This window comes from Pelobates fuscus, chromosome 6, assembly GCF_036172605.1.
Source record: "Pelobates fuscus isolate aPelFus1 chromosome 6, aPelFus1.pri, whole genome shotgun sequence".
In the NCBI taxonomy this organism is placed as follows: Eukaryota; Metazoa; Chordata; class Amphibia; order Anura; family Pelobatidae; genus Pelobates; species Pelobates fuscus.
Genome location: NC_086322.1, coordinates 145900604 through 145923022, shown reverse-complemented (window position 1 = coordinate 145923022; position 22419 = coordinate 145900604). Strand labels below are relative to the sequence as shown.

Below are 22419 nucleotides of genomic sequence, written 5' to 3'. Positions count from 1 at the left end.
TTGGACAGGAGATACAGCCCACATTATTAGACAGATCTCTTGTACGTCATCGTAAACTAAGCTGCTTTCAAATAAATGTAAATATAAAAAGTGATGTCTCTTTAAGTTTTTTTTATTCACGAGCATTTATTTGTAGTCTGCTCAATGAATAGCATCTCCTCCATTGATGTCTACGGAAAAATGTCTACTCAGTGAGCACAGTAAACCTTTAATCTTCTAAGGTACCTTATATTTTTAAAACACTCTTTTACTAGACATATGAGTTCATTAATGATTTTTCTGACATTTTAGTCAGTAATATGTGAATTTATTACACCGATAAAAGATAAGATCAGCATTACACAGTTGAAACATTTCAACTGACATACTAATTGCAAAACAATATAATCAAGTAAATAAACACAGATTTGATATTTTGCATTATTTCTCCCATGGATAGGTCATGCCAAAACAGATCAAAATTTTCTTGGGCCACTAATTATAAAACATAAGATACGTTCTGTAAATGTGCCAAAGAAAGTGTCTAAACATGTAGAACATATTCCCCACAGAGCAACTCTTTGCTGCCTCGTTAAACATTTAAAACAGCTGGTTGATTTCCTGAAGAGTAATTGTCATATCAGACTCTAATTGATAGAAGGGGGTCGAAAGAGTTTCACAATTTCCTCATTCCTTACCTTTTATTGAGACAGCAGTAAATGATGGGATTGTACATGGTTGAACTCATTGCCAGCCAAAAAATTGCCAAGTAGATTTGTTGAATATATTTCCATCTGTCCACTTTTATATCAAGTGCAGTAACAATGAAAAAGATATGGTAAGGAAGCCAACAAATGGCAAATGTTACTACAACCACAATCATCATTTTCACCACCTGCAAGATAAAAAGGCTCATAAGTGCATTGTCCTTCTAAATGTGTAAACAAAAGGATTGCATGACTTATTCAACAAATATATAGATCACTTCCATGGAAAATACATTATTGAATAAAACTTTAACACTTTTAAGATGTGTTAAACTTTTTTTCATGTAATGCACCATTTTATTTTGAATATGCAGGTATATTATAAATTTAGCAATTTACATCAAAATCCAGATTACTTCTGGCACAACCAGAGCACTTATTGTATTGCAAGAAGAGAAGCAGAAACGCTGAAAGGTGCAAATGATAGTATTTATAACAGTGATTGACATAATGTCAAAATGGAGGTACCAACTTAAAGGATAGAGGTCTATACAGCTTTGTGGAAATTTAATTTTGGTTTCAACAGACATATAACTGTTGAATATAGGAGGAGATAAGAAAATATAACATTAAAGATATCATTGCCCTTTCATGGAATCATGAATCAATAAGTACCATTTATTTTAGTTTATTATATCCACTTATGGACTCTGGCTCCTATGTTTGCTGATGTTTCTATACTATTCCAGTGATGGCTAGCTTTAGCATGGTAGATGTTGGTAAATAATATTTATTATGAAGTTCTACTAGCCTTAACAGTCAGACAAAATTTAATCTACTATCATCTCTGGTACCAACTATAGACATCACAGACCCAATCTATGTATCTGGATTGCATGAGAAAGATATAGGCAAGGTGTTTGATTAAGGGCTAAAGGAAAATATTATGAAGAGGATACCCATGCTCACTTCTTTTGCACACACATACACACACATGCATGCATGTACACCTTTGCCGTGTGCATGTATAGCTTCCCTTGTTTGCTATTATTATTAGAGGTTAAAACAAGATATATGGGGGGCGGAGCCTAACTGTTGAGCAGGTCAGACGTGCTGTGAATCAGCTCCTGCACAAAAGCGACTGGGGGTAAATACCCCAAAAAAAGACACGTTCACGAGCTGGAAGGCACACAACGAGTCAGGGAAACCCGGGGGGATCGAATTAACCCACAAACGAGACCTACACTGCCCGGGAACCCGTACAAAGCATATGAGGGCCTACCTGTGACCGAGCCAGGGAGAGACGGACGCTCTCCTGGATGGTAAAGCCAAGTAAAAACCCCTCAAAGCACTCGCCTCCTCCCCCCCACCCCCTCTGGACCGGCAGGGGTCATCCCGGTCCCCACTTGACTCCTATAGCAAGCAGCCGAGACAGCAGCACAAGATTAATCCTAAAGCGCAAAGCTGCAGGCACTCACAGAGAGTATCTAAAATGGCGGCCAGCAATGCAAGCCGCATGGCGAACACGAAACGGACACCAACGCCACAGACTGAACCCCTACAGAGTGTGTAGAAGCGATACTGAACCACTTCTGGGACACACTCATGAAACGGCAACAAGCAGCCTGACCCATGATACCTGCACCACCGACAATGGGGGAGCGGAGCCGCGGATGGCGGGGAGTAAAGGGAAAGCCCTTGGGCATAACGTCACCTCAACTACCCACCCACACACAACCTAGCCCACCCAGGCTGCAGGCCAAAGGGCGGAGGAACAAGCATTGCAAGCGAAAGAAAACGACCTGCTCCTCCGCCTCTCCCACACGTGGAGGAAACCCGGGCCCTAGTGGTAGCCGAGTTTGTAGCCAGAAGATGCAGGCCTGCATGCCAGCCTGGGGCTTGAAGGACATCCTCATTGACACCCACACAGCGGCAGGACGCAGAAACCCAGCACCGGACACACACAGCTTCTACAAAGAAGGCATTGGGTAAATGACTCTGATGGGGCCTAGTGAACTCACTGCAATGGGACACTGTCATAATGCTAGCCCCTCCATACCATAATAAAGAGACCACAAGATTTACTGGGCGGCTGGACACACTTGTGGACACTGAGCGTAATGTTATGCATGTCTTCCACCCTGCATCGCAGGTAACATGACAAACACAGTTGTAGCACACACTCACTAGACCTGGGAGATAACTCTGTCCAAGCAATATCACAAAGGGCATGAAAGCCTATCACATCAAGAATGTACACTGTTTACTAAACACTAGCCAGGTGCAGCTCTCTCAATGTTACTCACCTAAATACTAATGAGCACACTTAACGCCACAATATGGGACCGCCAAGCACGGCAACACATCACATTTGGTACCTAGCCTGCTCAGCACATGCCATAACCCTGACACATGCCCTTTCTATACACACATACTGAAACACTCCACTGTACCTGATTGATTAATCTAAACCTGTTAAGAACAACACCTGCCAATGTCCCAGACACACCTGCCAAACCTCCAGAGCCGGCATCGACTGACTGAGGTGGACCAACCCAGAGACTGACTGTACCCCTACAGGCCCAAATGTAGAGACTATGCCAGACTACATCGCACAGTCTATACCAAAAGGCTGTCATTATTCACTCCTGTAACTCACTGCACAGAATATCTATAACCTTAGGCGCAACCACTATATACTAATAAGCAACTCTACCTTACAGTGGTTACAGTGAAGAAACAAACTGTTTGACATCGCATAGGTACAGGTGCACTAGCTAAATGGGGTCGCTAGCGTTTTTACTGCATTATAGGTATTATCTATGTTGCTGCTGATCTAGTTAACGCATGAACCAAGCTTGTTTGCAGGATATACTCTCATTTAAATTGATGTATCAATGTTACATTAATTAAGCTTGATAACTAAGACATATATTACAGTCCACCTGTTTTCACAACTCAATGTTCTAAGCTTGTTTATATAATATAAAATGAGGCTGATAATTCTAGGAGATTTTGTAATTGTTATGATGATCCTAACCTGTATAATCCCTGCACGTCTCCCTCTCTTTATTCTGTACCACCATAACCACATGCCTCAATAAAAGAAAGATTGACAAAAAAAAAAAAGATATAGGAACCACTCACGTGGTATAGAGTCGTGTCCTGTCTTTACATACATTGCCCCCTTCACAGTCTATGGATAGAGATACAGAAAACAGAAGGAGCCGCTTGATGGTACATAAAAACATATTTATTTGACAAATATAAAAACACACAGATCAGGGACTATAAAGAGACAGATAGAAAGTGAGTGCCAACATATTTTATATATATATATAATCTACAGGAATAGGCTTCTTATTAAAAATAACCTCACCACTGGTTAGTCCACAACGATTCAAAATAATGCACTACCCGTTTCAGCATAGACAAGCATTTATCAAGGTGCAAATAGTGTGTATAGGTGTCACTTCCAGTAGAAATGTCTAAATAGGCTCCCAAATTAAAGGTCTGCACACCCTCAGTTCCAAACTGCACTAGATTCCAATGTAGTCCCTTCCAGGTTACATGATCAACACTATCTCTTACTTGTGACTGCAAGTAATTGATCTGCACATTTTTATAATTGTTTTCACCATAATAAACTATATTTTGTTTCTCATCCACTATCTGATTTAAACTTGAATCTAATGTTAAAATATGTCAATGTTAAAAATGTTTATTTTTTTCAGTCTTATTATTAAAATCTAGTATTATTGGAATGCACTTTTTAGCCCATTCGTTTTCTTTTCCTTTAATGTTTTGGATTTATAATGGAAGAGTTTTTTTTTATCAAGTTTCTTTACTTCACACAGATTTCTATCATTTTTTTGTAATGTAGATTTTTTTTCAAAAAAAGATGATTTCAACAAACAGGCTTGTTCCTCGATCTAAAAATAGTAAGATGTACAAGCACTTTATTGTAAAACATTACCTTATAAATATAGAAATGTGTCATACTATTTAATTGTAGCTGCTGACACACTGTACAATCCTCCACGGTACACCCAAAACTAAAATGCAAACAACAAAAACAATGGAGCGCTGTGAATAAGATAAGCGCTCTACTGTTTTTTGTTGTTTCTCAAACACACTTAAATCTATACAGTTCCTGTATAAACAAGTAAACTGGCTGATGCTGAATATGGTAATAATAGTTTTAAGTAAATGCCTGGATTGGAGGATTAAATAAAGCTTTTTGTTATTACACCTAAATTGGGCAGTTTCAGTCCTTCCAGTGAGTAAATTAGCAATATAATCCCAAATATTTATCACAATCCATGCCATAAAATCTCAAACATTTATCATAGACTAGATATGACAAATAATCCTGCTTCATAACTGTGGCATGGTTAAAAATGTACCCAAATATTTAAAAGTCAGATTCCAGGAATACTTCAAGATCCTAACTAATCACGACAGCTATTTTCAACCAGAAATTAACAACAGCACAATTCTCAGCATGTTTGCAGACTCTAATGCTAAAACAACATAAACTATACAATCCCTCCTGCTCCACAGAATAACACTTTACAGGGTAATTATATTGTAATACCTCACATAGAAAATAGATAATTATGAGTGTTGCTGTGTGTAATTTTACAACATGCTCTGACAAGAATTTATCAATTGTTGTATGTTTTTATATCATTTCCATCCTGTCATTAATCTTTATTTTAAAGAATCTCTGCTCTCCTTTTCACATGCATAATTATAATTTCATCTTTGAAAATTGTAAAACATTTTTACTGTCTGGAATACAAGTTGGTCACGCTTGTCCTGTGCCTATAGCTGAACGGTTTCTAAGTTTGCAAATGTCCATTAAAGGACAACTGTCATCAAATTTTCACTTCTTGTTTTTTTTAAGTTCATTATATTTAAAAGTAATAATTTTTTTTCTAAAATTTGTAATGGATTTTTTTTTTAACTGGATGAGCAGCCATGTTTGAAGCCCATGTACCAGCGTAGCTAAGGGGAGTGGGCATTCACATTGCTATGAGACAGGCATATAGTGACGTGGGTGTGTGGGATTGGTTCAAAATAGCATTGTGGGTGGAGTTTACAGGCCATTCATAAAGAGGCCATTTTAGGCTAAGGGACATTTTAATTAAGCTGTACTTACTTGTTGTGACAGGCTTGTGTAGTGTTTTTCTTTTTGTCTCCTTTGCAGTTTTTTTTAGCTCAGGATGGAAGATTGGCTAGCAGGAGTCAGGGCAGCTGTGCATGAGAGAGGCGTTGACTGGCTGCAGTGCCATTTAGGTGAGGTTTTGCCATCAGGATCTGCCACGTCGCCAGCGCGGAGGCCCACTCGGAGAACCAGGCCCCCTCAGAGAGTGAGCCCCAGCATGGTTCCGTGTATGAGGCGACAGCAGACCCTGGCAGTATCGGTGAGGATGTCGGTGGCAAAACTGAGAGTGGAGGAGTTCATGGGAGGCAGACGTGCGGCCGCACATTCGTGGGGTGGCATCAGGAACGAGGCTCTGTCTCTGGTCAGGCCGCAAAAAGGGAGATTCCCTTGTGACCACACGTTCGGGTTGCGAACCAGGAGGTACGGGAACTACCGAACATTCGAGTCACGAACGTCGGGGTATGGGAACCTTTCGCATTCGGCCGAGGGACATCGACACTGGACTCAGATAAGTCACTGAAGGAGATGGGATGGGAGGGTGGGGGGCACTGCAGGGTCCTGCAGTGCCAGCAAAACAAATATGTATTCCTGGCACTGGAGAGTCCCTTTAAGCCTGGAGTAAAGGAACGTATTTGGAAGGGGGAGTTTGTGGAGATCTATTCTCTTCTCCCTCTGGATTTAGATCTTAAAGAAGAGGATAAAAAAGGATAAAAAAAAAGAGGAGGAGATATAGAAGCACCGTTACCATAAGATTCCTAAGATGTTTGGAAATTAGTTGCGTGCTTTCTATATTCTAGCTAGCGTGATGGGTGCAAAGTATCCGGATTGTTGTTCTACATTATTTTGCTACCTCGATAGTATTTGGGAGGTTTCACGTGGTGGCATTATGACGAACAGGTTCGTTAGCGCTTGTCTGCCAATCCAGGGATGCGGTGGGATCAAATGGACCTACTGCTCTGGATGAAGCTAATGATGGCACAGAAGGCTTCCCCTTTTCAGTCGGGGGTTGGCACGGGATCTTCATCCACCTCGTCGGCCAGCCACAGAAAAGGATTCTGCTGGCTATTCAATGAAGGGTGGGGGGGCCACATGTCGGTTTAAGCATAAGTGTTTAAGTTGTGGATTAACCTTCATTGGTGCTTCAAAAGAGATAAGTCTGCTGCATCAGGGGGTTCATCGGGAGCTGCGTTCTCATTCGCTGGGATAAATGCTGGTGAGGGTCGGCACGATGTTACCGTGGCTAAACAGCTACGGTAACCAGGTCGATGCGGCTTTACTGAAGGATGGTTCTACAAGTGGTTTTGTTATCCCGTTCCGGGACAGGGTAGTGGATCATCAACTTCATAATTTAAAATCGGTTGGGGAATTTCCAGGGTTAGTGCAGGAAAAATTGCTTAAAGAGGTCCAATAGGGCAGGATGCTGGGGCCTTTTGCAGAGCCCCTGCTACGTCTTCTTAGGGTTTCACCTCTGGGTGTGGTGCCAAAGAAGGAACCTGGTAAGTACCGGTTGATACACCATCTTTCTTATCCAAAGGGATCATCTATAAATGATGATATTGATAAGGATCTTTGTTCAGTGTGGTATGCGTCGTTTGATCAGGTGGTTGATTTGGTTCGGCGGGCAGACCGCGAAGCATTGTTGGCCAAGGCAGAGTGGAATCTGTGTTTCATCTCCTTCCGATTCACCCCAACTGTCATAATTTGTTGGGCTGTTATTTCGTAGATCTTTGTTTGTCCATGGGGTGTTTTATCTCCTGCACCTACTTTGAAAAATTTAGCACCTTTTGAAGAGTGGGTGGTCAGGGTCGAGGCAGGAACTAAATTTGTGGTCCACTATTTGGATGATTTACTGTGTATCCGACCTTCCAGTTCAGATACTTGCCGAATAGCATTGAGAATGTTGAAAGGGGTGGCGCGTGTTTTTGGTGTACCTTTGGCGGGTGACAAGACGGTTCAACATGTTTGAGTTTTTTGGGATTGGAGATTTTGTCAGAGGAGAATGTCGTTTGCCGGAAGACAAATTGCTTGCTCTTCGTAGTGCGGTGTCGGAGGTCAGGGAAGCCAAAAAATGAACGTTACAAACTTTGCAGTCTTTGATTGGCCGGTTGAAGTTTGCATGTTGGGTGATCCCTATCGGTAGGGTATTTAACAGGTTCAAGGCAAAGGCCACTTGGGGGGTGGTGTTCCATCGTCATTTCATTTTGGTGACAGCATCCATGAAAGCCGACTTGGAAGTTTGGGTGTTTTTTCTCCGAGAGTATAAAGGGCGGGTCTTTCTTGAGATTCAGCAGTTTCTTCTCCAGAATTGGAGTTATTTATGGATGCATATGGAAGTGTTAGTTTTGGGACTTACTTGGGGTGATGGTGTGCGGGAGCATGGCAGGAGGAATGGAAGGCTAGCCCGCTTATCCGCAATTTAGCTTTTCTAGAGCTATTTCCCCTAGTGGTAGCATTAGATTTGTGGGGTCACCAGTTGCGGGATAAGAACATGATATTTTTCACAGATAATATGTCAGTAGTGGCCACAGTAAATGGGCTTTCTGCTTCCTCTATTCCTGTGCTTCGGCTTCTTCGACACTTTGTCTTGTACTGTATGAAATTTAATATTGTCTTTTGGGCACGTCATATGCCGTTTTCTTTTAAAAATGTTATCGCTGATTCGCTGTCTTGTTTGCAGTGGGCAGGCTAAGGGTTCTTGCGGAGACGGGGGGTTTCTTTTTCCTGCATGCAGATGGTTCCGCCCTATGTAATATCAGTTCCTCAGGGTCTTTAGGTTGGCCTTGGCACGTTTAGGCTTGGATCCACTTCTTTGGGACTCATTCCTTTAGGATTGTCGCTGTGACAGAGGCTGCTCGATTAGGTCTTGGGGATGAGTTGGTTAAGAGAATTGGTAGGTGGGAATCTGTGAGGTTCAGATCCTATGTTAGGCCAGATAAATTGGTTTAGATTGGGTTCGGCTGGTGGTTGTGGTTTCACCTGTTCCTATAGGGTTTTTCTAGGTAGGACTGCCTGGTTGGTTGGACATTCCTACATTTACTGGGCACATGATGGTTTACAGCTGGGTTTACAGCTGGACTTTCCTCATTCCCTGGTTCGACTCGGTGGTTTGGTTATTGGGGTTGAGGTTGGAGAGCAATTTGTTTGGACGTTTTTGGTAAGATTAGTTTGGGTCAGGTGCAGATATGGTAGTGCTTCATGCTGGGGGAAATGATGGGGGGGGATGCCCCAGAGGGATTTGATTTTAGGTATGAAGAGGGACATGGACAGATTGAGAGAGTTAGTGCCCGCGGTTGTTGTCATTTGGTCGGAAATGGTTCCTCGTTGTCACTGGTGACACGTGTGGAATATTAGGAGTAAAGTTAACAAGGTGATGGCTGCGTATGTCAGGAGGTTTGTGTGTGTGTGTGTGTGGGGGGGGGTGATTAGGCATATGGATTTGGAAGCCAGGATATTACAGACATGATGGGGTTCACCTCTCTGAAGTTGGATTAGATATTTTACTGAGGGCTTGCAGTGGGCACTCTTTGTTGGTTGGGGGGGCGCTTAGGTGGCTTGAGGAGTCAAGCTCTGAGTAGTGATGTCCCGGACGGTTCTCTGGCGAATAGTTCCCGGCGAACATAGCGTGTTCGCGTTCGCGGAAGCTGGCGAACGTATGCGATGTTCGGTCCACCCCTATTCGTCATCATTGAGTAAACTTTGGCCCTCTACCGCACATTCAGCAGAAACATTCCAGCCAATGAGCAGCAGACCCTCCCTTCCAGACCCTCCCACCTCCTGGACAGCATCCATTAAAGATTCATTCGGAAGCTGCATTCATTTTCTAATTTTTTTTTCATTTTTTTTTTCGTTTTTTTTTTTCAGTGCATATAAATGTCACAAGCAGATACTCCCCCCAGACGCTCTGTGTTACTGCAGATACTCCCTCCAGACACTCTGTGTTACTGCAGATACTCCCTCTAGACACTCTGTGTTACTGCAGATACTCCCCCCAGACACTCTGTGTTACTGCAGATACTCCCTCCAGACACTCTGTGTTACTGCAGATACTCCCCCCAGACACTCTGTGTTACTGCAGATACTCCCTCCAGACACTCTGTGTTACTGCCGATACTCCCTCCAGACACTCTGTGTTACTGCAGATACTCCCCCCAGACACTCTGTTTTACTGCAGATACTCCCTCCAGACACCCTGTGTTACTGCAGATACTCCCTCCAGACACTCTGTATTACTGCAGATACTCCCCCCAGACACTGACACAAAGCAGAATAGGGACTGTTCCTCCTACATAGGGTCACTTGGCAGATATGGATTGACACCTATCCTAAGGATCCCTGATACACACTGACACAGAGCAGAATAGGGACTGTTCCCCATACATAGGGTCACTTGGCAGATATGGATTGACACCTATCCTAAGGATCCCTGATACACACTGACACAGAGCAGAATAGGGACTGTTCCCCCTACATAGGGTCACTTGGCAGATATGGATTGACACCTATCCTAAGGATCCCTGATACACACTGACACAGAGCAGAATAGGGAATGTTCCCCCTACATAGGGTCACTTGGCAGATATGGATTGACACCTATCCTAAGGATCCCTGATACACACTGACACAGAGCAGAATAGGGACTGTTCCCCCTACATAGGGTCACTTGGCAGATATGGATTGACACCTATCCTAAGGATCCCTGATACACACTGACACAGAGCAGAATAGGGAATGTTCCCCCTACATAGGGTCACTTGGCAGATATGGATTGACATCTGTCCTCAGGGACCCTGATATACACTGGGGGGTGGGACCTACTGTCCTCCCCCCCACCTCTGCACGGTGGGTGGGGGCCGTAAAAATAATGAGGGGGTACCTACTGTCCTCCCCCCGGCCCCCACCCCTACGCAGTGGGTGGGGGCTATAAATCACAATGGGGGGACCTACTGTCCTCCCCCCGGCCCCCACCCCTGCGCGGTGGGTAGGGGCCATAAAAATAATAAGGGGGGACGTACTGTCCTCCCCCTGGCCCCCACCACTGCGCGCTGGGTGGGGGCCATGAAAATAATGAGGGGGGACCTACTGTCCTCCCCCGGCCCCCACCCCTGCGCGGTGGGTGGGGGCCATAAATCACAATGGGGGAGGACCAACTGTCCTCCCCCCACCCCTGCGCGGTGGGTGGGGGCCATAAAAATAATGAGGGGGGACCTACTGTCCTCCCCCCTGGCTCCCACCCCTGCGCGGTGGGTGGGGGCCATAAAAATAATGAGCGGGGGACCTACTGTCCTCCCCCTCGCCCCCACCTCTGAGCGGTGGGTGGTGGCCCTAAAAAAAACAATAAGGGGGGACCTACTGTCCCCCCCGAGCCCCCACCCCTGAGTGGTGGGTGGGGACCCTAAATAAAAATCCCCCCCCAATCAAAGGTGACAAGGGGTACCCAAGCCCCTAGTCACCCACCCCCCCCACCCAAAAGATGTTACCCCCTACCTACCCCCCTCACCTTAAAAAATAGTGAGGGGGGAATAAAATAACTAACCTGTAAAGAAAAATTCAACTTACCATTTGGCGTGTTCTTTTTTCTAAAATCTTCTTTTTTTCAGCCACAAAAAAAGGCCAAATAAAAAGCCATAAGAACCGACGCAATTTAAAAAAAAAAAAAAAAAAAAAAAAACGAGCGCAAAAAATAAATAATCCATCTTCACCCATGGAGGGCTCCACGCAGACTGAGCTCTGCAGGGCGGGGGAAGGCTTATAAAGCCTTGCCACGCCCTGCAATTAGGCTAAGAACACTCTGATTGGCTGGTTTAAGCCAATCAGAGTGCTCTTTGTCATTTTACACAGCGTGGGAAAATTCTAAAGAACTTTCCCACGCTGTGTAAAATGACACAGAGCACTCTGGTTAGATTCCAAGCCCACCAATCAGAGTGCTCTGTGTCATTTTACCCAGCGTGGGAAAGTTCTTTGGAATTTTCCCACGCTGTGTAAAATGACAAAGAGCACTCTGATTGGTGGGCTTGGAATCTAACCAATCAGAGTGCTCTGTGTCATTTTACACAGCGTGGGAAAGTTCTTTGGAATTTTCCCACGCTGTGTAATTTGACTCATAACACTCTGATTGGTGGATTAAGTAACCAATCAGAGTGTTATGAGTAAAATGACACAGAGCACTCTGATTGGTGGATTTCAAACCAACCAATCAGAATGCTGTGACAGGTAAATGTAGAGACTTACCTGTCAGTCTCTTCATTTACCTGTCAGAGCACTCTGATTGGATGGCTTAAACCCACCAATCAGAGTGCTCTGAGCCTATTTGCAGGACGGGGCAATGCTTTATAAGCCTTCCCCCACCCTGCAGAGCTCAGTCTGCGCGGAGCCCTCCATGGGTGAAGATGGATAATTCTTTTTTTTAATATTATTTTTTTTTTTAATTGCGTCGGTTATTATAGTTTTTTATTTGGCCTTTTTGGGGACTGAAAAAAGAAGATTTTAAAAGAAAGATAACATCCAATGGTAAGTTTTTTTTCTTTTTCTTTACAGGTTCTTAGTTAAAGGTCCCCCCCTCATTATTTTTAGGGTGAGGGGGTAGGTAGGGGGATACTTATTTTTTGGGGGGGAGGGGGTGACTAGGGGTTTGGGGACCCCTAGTCACCTGGGGGGACATTTTTTTAGGGCCCCCACCCGCCGCTCAGGGGTGGGTGCCAGGGGGGAGGACATTAGGTTACTGGCTATGGGGGGATAATGTATAATAAACACAGGTTACTGGCTATGGGGGGATAATGTGTAATAAACACAGGTTACTGGCTATGGGGGGGGGATAATGTATAATAAACACAGGTTACTGGCTATGGGGGATAATGTATAATAAACACAGGTTACTGGCTATGGAGGGAAATGTATAATAAACACACAAAAAAATACAAAAAAAATGTATGCAGCTTCCGAATTAATCAAAATTGTATGCTGTCTAGGAGGTGGGAGGGTCTGGGAGGGAGGGTCTGCTGCTGATTGGCTGGAATGTGTCTGCTGACTGTGAGGTAGAGGGTCAAAGTTTACTCAATGATGACAAATAGGGAGTGGACTGAACATCGCATATGTTCGCCATCCATGGCGAACGCGAACATGCTATGTTCGCCAGGAACTATTCGCCAGCGAGCCGTTCGGGACATCACTAACTGAAACATAAAACAATTCCAGCCTTGATGCTCTTGATAGTTAAGTTTAAAAAGTAGTGATTAGGGGTCCCAAAGCCTAATTATCAGCATAGTCAAAGTCACTATTTTTCATGCTTTTTTTTTGGCTCTCCGAATTGCCTTCCTTATTTTTTATTTTTTGTACAGAAATTGGTACACGGTCAGAAGAGCTAACAGAAACACCCTACATGAGCTTCCAGTCCAATTTCTGGCTGCAAAGATATGGAGAGCAGCAACCAGTAGCCCTAGGCAAAAAGTTAAACCTGTACCAAAAGCTTTAACTACATAAACTGGGAAGATGTCAGGTGTTCTACAGGCACCATAACTTATACAACACAATGTAATGGTTATGATGCTTGCAGCGTTCCTTTAAGCATGAGGTAACCTAAACCTACTTTACAATTCTGCTTTTTTAATAATTGAATACAGCACAAAGCTGCAGTTTTCAAAACACCATACAGACAGAAAATGTGTTCAGCTGTTTTGTTCTATGCCATGTTCTTCTTGAAATGCTGTCCACTTCACAGATTTTTTTCAGGAACTAAAAAAAAAAATTACAGCAATACTTGACATTTTAGGTGAGAAGGCAGAATACAGCAGTAATTAAAAGTCCAGGCTGTGCAATTATAATTAATTAACCTTTTGTGAGTCAGCTGTCATTTAGTCTTAATAAAGGTAGCTTATATATAGCTTATATATAGTAAAATTTTAGATTCACAGTACATAACTCAATATTAAACAATTAAAACGGGACTGTCACTCTCCCCACCCGACTAAAAATGAGTATTTCATGCAGATGGAATTTTTATGAATTACTCATTATGACTGTGTTGGAATTTTATGGAAATCCCAATCTAGTCAAGAGATATAAAGAGACAAAGTAGGAACTACCGCAGGGAATTTCATGTAATTAGCTGTATCTATTGGCTATTGGTTGTGTCTATGCTGTGTTTATGGAGGATCATGCAATCTCTTGGGATTCTTCATAGACCTCAATGCTGAACTCTTATGCATGTGCAAGAGTACAGCAGTGAAGTTCCTGCCGAAAAGGACCCTGTCGAATCAAGATGCCTGCAATGGACAGGTTCAGGTAAGTAAACTCAACTTTACCTGTTCCCCTGACCACTAGATCCTCAACAGCGATGTGACCACTGTGGTACTTTGTAAATTCACCAAAGTCTCTAAATGGGGAAAGTGCTGCTTTACTATTGAGATTTTTATGTGAGGTTAACTTTCTTGAAGTTTCTAGTAAACGTCAAAAAAGGTATGCGTTCTAAAGTGCTGAAACATAATTATCCAAACAAAATATTTAATATGACATATCTTAAATAATTACAGTTGGGTGCATGCTATGGTGGCCAACAAACATGGCAGCATGATTCTTGAGATCCCTTATGGCTGCGCAGCAAATTTTCTCTAACTGAAAGCTGAAACAAGCTCAATGGGGAAATCTCCAAAACGCTGTGAAGCTCACAAAGGGGTTCTTACCTCCTCACTGCGACAATTCCTGGTAACGTTATGTCTCTGGCCTTCAGTCTCTCCCATTCATCTTCTCTGCACTTGGACAGGGGAAGTTTAGGGCTCTCCACCTCACTCTTAGCTACAGGGCCACCGGACTTGGTCACCCTAACACAAAACCTCTTGAATAAAATGGATATGAGGGAGGCTAATACTGAGCTCAGACAGACAGGACCTCCAGTGTCTCCAAGTAGGAGTAAGGGGACTGGGAATGGTGACTCTTGGTGCAGAGGGGTTGATTCATTATATTTATTTCTCTCTTTTGCACAGTGTCATATGTAATGTCTTGCTTTAGAGTTGTAAGGTCCATCCTGAGGTCACAGCTTATCTATCTGTTGGGGTATATATAGAGCAACATTGAGAAACTCGAGGGAGGTCTGGGGAGCATTTCCTGATTTCACTAAACAAGATGAATACAAACCCTATCCCTGAGGTACTCAATGCAGTTACTTTTCCTAACACAGGGAAGAACATGCAATTAGGTTTTGCTCCCCCCCAACAAAAAAAAACCCGAAAATACAAATAAAAGTAATATTAATAATAATGATAATCACACAAAAGGTCTTAAACCAGTATAACAGAGAACAAGACAAATATGGTTAGAAGGTTGGAGGGTAAGAAACCTACTCCTCACAACCATGTTTCTAAATTAGGTTAGTGAGACACATCGGTCTTGTACAGGCTTATTTCTTTCCCCTGGTTGACTCTAATGGGGCCTTAGAAAACCCTGCTTCCTCAGTTTAGCTGCAGCATCGTTAACCCTTAGGCCACCACTAATTTGCATTATAATATTGTTAGAATATATATACTCTTTGAGCCAGCTCAGGGATATGGGGCTCATTAGAGGAAAACTGGAGAAAAACCCTTAGAGGAAAACTGGTCGCGGACAGGCCCTGGTTCCCTTGGCTTGACTCATACATGTCTCCTCTACTACCCACAATTAGCCTCGTTGTCTTGAGACTGGTGGGTTTGGTTACAGGGTTTGATTTGGATTCAGTCACCAACACTCCCTGACACCAAAGCTTAAAACCAGCAATGTTGGCAGTGGATGTTGTACATAGTTTAATGTTTCCTTTTGTTTTTGTACCTCCCTACCCAGCTCCTTCATCTGCACATACCACACATGTCCTTAGATCTTGCCTCACTGTGACCTTTATTTCTTCCCTGCTATCCATTATTTCCATTATAGAACGAGGATTGAATAAACTTGAACAGAGGTTATGCGCACTGAGGTACCTACAATGTCCAAAGTCCAAATGGAGACTCAGCAACCAGCTTGTCTCTCAGTCACATGTAATAGATAAAGCTAAGAGGGTTCACATAGATTATTTGGTGGAAACGCCAAACTTCCCCTACCTATATTTGGAAAGCATATAAGTGTGCCATCAGGGATTTTCTCTTAAAAAGAGCTTAGAGCAGAAAAAAACTGAAAATAAGCACACATTTCATCTATAGGAGCAAGTATCCATGTCAAAAAATAAAACTAGCCCAAAATCCCCCCATCAGGCCCAGCTCTCTACCAAAAGCTGACTGTTCATGTCATTGTGAATGGAGCACACACCAGGGCTGCCTTTTCTTGCCGCTGCTCTTTATTCTTGCCCTGAACATTTTTTGGATTCTATCAGGCAAAATCTGAATGTAGAGGGTATAGAGATGGATGATATACACCACGAGATGGCAGCTTATGCCAATAATGTACTATTTTTATGACTGATTCTGAGATATCACACCTCAACATCATGTCAGCATTCGTGGAATATGGTGCCATCTTTAACTTAAAGATACATTTTAAAAAATCTTTTGCAAACAATGTTTGCAAATAAGTAGAGGCTTACCCAGGTGTTAAACATTCCTAGTGGGGGGTGATTTTAGGAGTATATAAGAGTTGTTGTCATTAGCTTGGCTAATATAGCTTGGTTGCTTCATCTAAGTGTTGCTTCTAAGTGTGTGTGGTTGGAGATATTCTGGAGAGTTTTACAGAAGCTTCAACTGTCTAAGAGTTGTGCTAAGAGTTTTCTTTTTTTACTGTTACAGGTAAGATTCATCTGTTGGAAAAGGTTACTGATTGCACAAGGTTTGATTTCCTGTTGGTAATGATAAGGCATTTGATTTGATTAGTTAGCTACTTGCTATTGATTGCTGTTTAAATTAGCTATTGTTTGCAAATAAGCAGAGGCCTACCCAGGTGTTAAACATTCCTAGTGGGAGGTGATTTTAGGAGTATATAAGTCGTTGTTGTCATTAGCTTGGCTAATATAGCTTGGTTGCTTCATCTAAGTGTTGCTTCTAAGTGTGTGTGGTTGGAGATATTCTGGAGAGTGTTGCTTCTAAGTGTGTGTGGTTGGAGATATTCTGGAGAGTGTTGCTTCTAAGTGTGTGTGGTTGGAGATATTCTGGAGAGTGTTGCTTCTAAGTGTGTGTGGTTGGAGATATTCTGGAGATAAACTGGAGGTAATCTGAGGTATTCAGGAGGATAAATAAAAAGTTAAGATTCGTTTGATTTAAATAATTCATCTCATTGGAATGGCAGACTTAGTTCAGTGTAATAGTTGCTATGCATTTGTTTCGCGTTCCACTTTTTGGAGGTTTGGTTGTTGTCTAATCTGTAGACAGTTCTCTATCTTGCGGCAGGAGATTGTATTTTTGAAGTCTGAGATTTGTAAATTATGTGGTAAACAAACTCAGGCTGGAACTGCTGCAAAGCCACTGCCACAGAGACATACTAGGAATGGCAGATGGATTACTGTAGGATCTGGTAGACTTAGAGTTGTGGATAAAAGGCATATTGCACAGTCTGTTGTTCTACATAATTCATTTTCTGCACTTTCAGAGTGTAATGGTGTCATGGAGACAGGCACTGAGGCTAGTGGTGTTGTGCAGCGAGGCACTGAGGCTAGTGGTGTTGTGCAGAGAGGCACTGAGGCTAGTGGTGTTGTGCAGAGAGGCACTGAGGCTAGTGGTGTTGTGCAGAGAGGCACTGAGGCTAGTGGTGTTGTGCGGAGAGGCATTGAGGCTAGTGGTGTTGTGCAGAGAGGCACTGAGGTTAGTAGTGTTGTGCAGAGAGGCACTGAGGCTAGTGGTGTTGTGCAGAGAGGCACTGAGGCTAGTGGTGTTGTGCAGAGAGGCATTGAGGCTAGTGGTGTTGTGCAGAGAGGCACTGAGGCTATAGGTGTTGTGGAGAGAGACACTGAGGCTAGTGCTGTTGTGGAGAGAGGCATTGAGGCCAGTGGTGTTGTGCAGAGAGGCACTGAGGCTAGTGGTGTTGTGCAGAGAGGCTTGAAGACTATGGTGAGGCCTAATAGAAAGCAGTTGTTGTTGGGGGATTCCATCATAAGAGGTGTGGAGATGGACAATGGTGGTCTTGTGAGGTGTCTTCCCGGAGCTACTGCTCACAGAGACAGGAGACGTATCTGTAATATTGTTAAGCAAGCAAAGCAGGAAGGGGAATTGGATGTACTTGTCCATTTAGGGACAAATGACTTGGCTTGCAATGAGGTTTCAGAGGTTAAGGAAGTTTTTAGTGTTTTTGCCAATGATATACGGCAGGTTGCTTCCACACTGTCATTCTCTGAAGTTCTGCCTGTGCATAACACTCAGAATGACAGGCGGATGCGTATTAGGGACTTTAACTTGTGGCTTGGTGAATGGTGTTGGGAGCAAGGATTTGGCTTTATTGCTCATGGTAGTTCTGTTTGGAATGGAAATAAACTGTACAAAAAAGATGGGTTGCATCTTTCTCAAAAGGGAACAAATGTTCTCAGTGAGCAGTTCAGAGGTTTTGCTAGGATGTATTTAAACTAGGAGGGGGGGGGGGGGCAAAAGGGTGATAAAACATCAATCCAATTGTCCCCCAAAACAAGGACAGAAGGTGCCTGTAGCAAGTGTGTTAAAAAATGATAAGCTTAGAGTCATGTCTACAAATGCTCGCGTTTAGGGAATAAGATCCATGAACTTGTGGCAATAATGGCAACTGATAGTGTAGATTTAGTCGCTGTTACGGAGACATGGTATAATGAAAAAAATGACTGGGACATAGCAATACCAGGGTACTATTTATATAGAAAAGACAGGGGAGGCAAGAAAGGGGGAGGGGTTGCCCTGTATGTGAAGGATAGCATAAAATCTAGCCTAATAAAGGTTAGTGAGACGAACATAGAGTCAATTTGGGTTACGTTAGAATTTGGTAATCACACAGTAATTCGTGTAGGTGTGATTTATAGGCCCCCAGGACAAATTGAAGAGTTAGATAATCTACTAGTTGAAGAAATAGCTAAAATGACAATGAAGGGGGAAGTTATCATCATGGGTGACTTTAATCTTCCTGATGTGAATTGGAAAACAAAAATAGCTACTTGTGCCAGAAGCACACATATTCTAAACTCCCTACTGGGATTGTCTCTAAAACAAGTCGTTGAGGAGCCAACTCGTAAAGAGGCCATACTAGATTTAGTGTTAACAAATGGAGATCTGGTATCAGATATTACTGTAGGTGAAAGTTTAGGATCCAGTGATCATCAGTCAGTATGGTTTAATATAAGAACAGTGACTGAGTCACACCACACAAAAACAAAAGTTTTAGACTTTAGAAAAACAGACTTTTCTAAAATTAGAATATGTGTAAAGGAGTCATTATCAGACTGGAGCAACTTAAATGGAGTAAAAAAGAAATGGGATTATTTAAAAGCTGTACTACTGAAGGCAACAGAAAATTGCATTAGGCTTGTCAGTAAAAGCAAAAAATTCAAGAAACCACTGTGGTACTCCGCAGATGTGGCCAAAATAGTAAAAAACTAAAAGTTAGCATTTAGTAATTATAAAAAAAACCAGAGTGAGGAAGACAGAATGACCTATAAGATTAGGCAGAAAGAGGCTAAGCAAGTTATAAGAGCTTCCAAATCACACACAGAAGAGAAAATAGCACAGTCAGTAAAAAAGGGGGACAAAACTTTTTTTAGATACATAAATGAGAAAAGAAAAGTAAATCAGGGATTAGTTAGATTAAAAACAAAAGAAGGAAGGTATGTAGATGAGGATAAAGGTCTAGCTGACTGCCTCAATGAATATTTTTGTTCGGTATTTACAGCTGAAAATGAAGGAAAGGGACCTCCGTTAAAAAAAAAGGATAAATGAGTCATTTATTACACGTGAGTTTACAGAGGAAGAGGTTCTATTTCAACTGTCAAAAGTAAAGACAAATAAGTCAATGGGACCTGATGGAATACACCCAAAGCTATTAAAAGAGCTTAGTGGTGTACTAGCAAAACCATTAACAGATTTATTTAACCAATCATTGTTAACAGGAGTAGTCCCAGAAGATTGGAAGTTAGCGAATGTTGTGCCCATTCACAAGAAAGGTAATAGGGAGGAGTCGGGCAACTATAGGCCAGTAAGCCTTACTTCAGTAGTGGGGAAAGTGATGGAAACCATGTTAAAGGATAGGATTGTTGAACATCTAAAAACACATGGATTTCAAGATCAGAGACAACATGGGTTTACTTCAGGGAGATCATGCCAAACTAATCTTATAGGTTTTTTTGATTGGGTAACTAAAATTATAGATCAGGGTGGTGCAGTAGACATTGCTTACCTAGATTTCAGTAAGGCTTTTGACACTGTTGCACATAGAAGGCTTATCAATAAACCGCAATCTTTGAGTTTGGATTCCAATATTGTTGAATGGGTAAGGCAGTGGCTGAGTGACAGGCAACAGAGGGTTGTAGTCAATGGAGTATATTCGAAGCTTGGGCTTGTCACCAGTGGGGTACCTCAGGGATCTGTACTTGGACCCATTCTCTTTAATATTTTTATTAGTGATATTGCAGAAGGTCTTGATGGTAAGGTGTGTCTTTTTGCGGATGATACTAAGATATGTAACAGGGTTGATGTTCCAGGAGGGATAAGCCAAATGGCAAATGATTTAGGTAAACTAGAAAAATGGTCAGAGTTGTGGCAACTGACATTTAATGTGGATAAGTGCAAGATAATGCATCTTGGACGTAAAAACCCAAGGGCAGAGTACAGAATATTTGATAGAGTCCTAACCTCAACATCTGAGGAAAGGGATTTAGGGGTGATTATTTCTGAGGACTTAAAGGTAGGTAGACAATGTAATAGAGCAGCAGGAAATGCTAGCAGAATGCTTGGTTGTATAGGGAGAGGTATTAGCAGTAGAAAGAGGGAAGTGCTCATGCCATTGTACAGAACACTGGTGAGACCTCACTTGGAGTACTGTACACAGTACTGGAGACCATATCTTCAGAAGGATATTGATACCTTAGAGAGAGTTCAAAGAAGGGCTACTAAACTGGTTCATGGATTGCAGGATAAAACTTACCAGGAAAAGGTTAAAGGATCTTAACATGTATAGTTTGGTGGAAAGACGAGACAGGGAAACATTTAAATACATAAAGGGAAACATTTAAATACATAAAGGGAATCAACACAGTAAAGGAGGAGACTATATTTAAAAGAAGAAAAACTACCACAACAAGAGGACATAACTATTTTAGAGCGGTTTGACTGCTTACATGGGGTCCAGTGGGTGCTGCTCCCTGCCTTCACCATTTCTATTAAAGAACCATTAGCTCTCTTGCAAAGTTAGGAGACGGGGGGAAACCAATCCAGACTGGAATTTTTTTTCTTCTATTCTCTCTCCTTCACTCCGTTACCCATTAGTAGAATAATATATTTTGCTTTGGATTTTACATTTCTGTATTTAGATTTCCATATCACATTGAATAACAATATGCATTGAGGTGGTGGAACACTAAAAAATAACATGCTTTCATTACATGCATACAAAATAATTTTTAAGGTATGTTGATAAAGATTATCTAGTTCTTTACTTTTATGAATCAATGATGAAAGCTAGCATTGAATCTCATTACATTTGGCATGCTACAATGATAACGAGTTCTGTGTAAAAGGCAGATCATTTTCTGGCTTATGTGACAGATCTGATTTTTTTTTTTCTTTTAGATGCTGGAGCTGAACATAATACTTACTGCCAATTCAGATTTCAACTTAAATCAAAGCTTTGGTTCATTACACTTCTCTTCCACAGTTTTGCATATAAAAATGTTTGGTGTAGTTCACACTATCGATTGCATTAGCTCTGAAAGCAACTACAAAAGTTTATCGTGTTTAAATGCAAAACTTTTTTTTTTAATTAGCTTCCTTTTATAATAAAATTCATTAATATCAGTCTTTAATCATTAAAGTTTAATGGTATATTTCATTGAATCGTGGTAGATTCTAAAGACTTGAGTGTTTTATTGGTTGTGGCATGATTTGTAATAGTTTGTGAAAGAGGGACTTTATAGAACCAAAAATTACATTTTACTGTAATGTGTTTATAAGTACTATAGCCCGCCACAGCAGTGCTGTATCGTGTTCTCTTTATTTAAGCAAGAAGGAAATGTAGCAAAGGATCCTAAAATAGAGAAGGGTAAGGAGATGGCACCAAGACAACAGTCTAATGACCCTGCAAATTGTTTCCAAAATTAATGGCCTGCCTTGTGGTTTAAATTAGTTGGTTTGTACTCTAAACATAGATTCCATTATGGGAACAACAATCCACAGCAGATACAGCAGCCTAGAAATATATATATATATATATATATATATATATATATATATATATATATATATATATATATATATATATATAAACAATCCAATGAGGGAGGCTGCTCTCCGGACTTAAAACTTCAATTTATTGTAATTAATTAAAAATGACGACCAACGTTTCGGACCCCGCTCAGGACCTTCCTCAGGGTAAAATACAACAGGACAATACAGTACATTGCATATACAGACAATATATACCATCAATAATTAGTGGAATAACTCACCAAGG

The 22419-nt window shown here is 41.9% G+C and overlaps 1 protein-coding gene across 1 annotated transcript in view; it reads right to left on the bottom strand.

The window, feature by feature from the left end:
- The window catches only part of TACR3 (tachykinin receptor 3), a 275893-nt gene that overhangs the window by 9647 nt on the left and 243827 nt on the right, over window positions 1–22419 (bottom strand). Inside the window, exon 4 of the mRNA XM_063458395.1 lies at window positions 678–874. Coding sequence (XP_063314465.1) covers window positions 678–874 — 197 coding nt within the window. The remainder of the gene's footprint in view (window positions 1–677; window positions 875–22419) is intronic.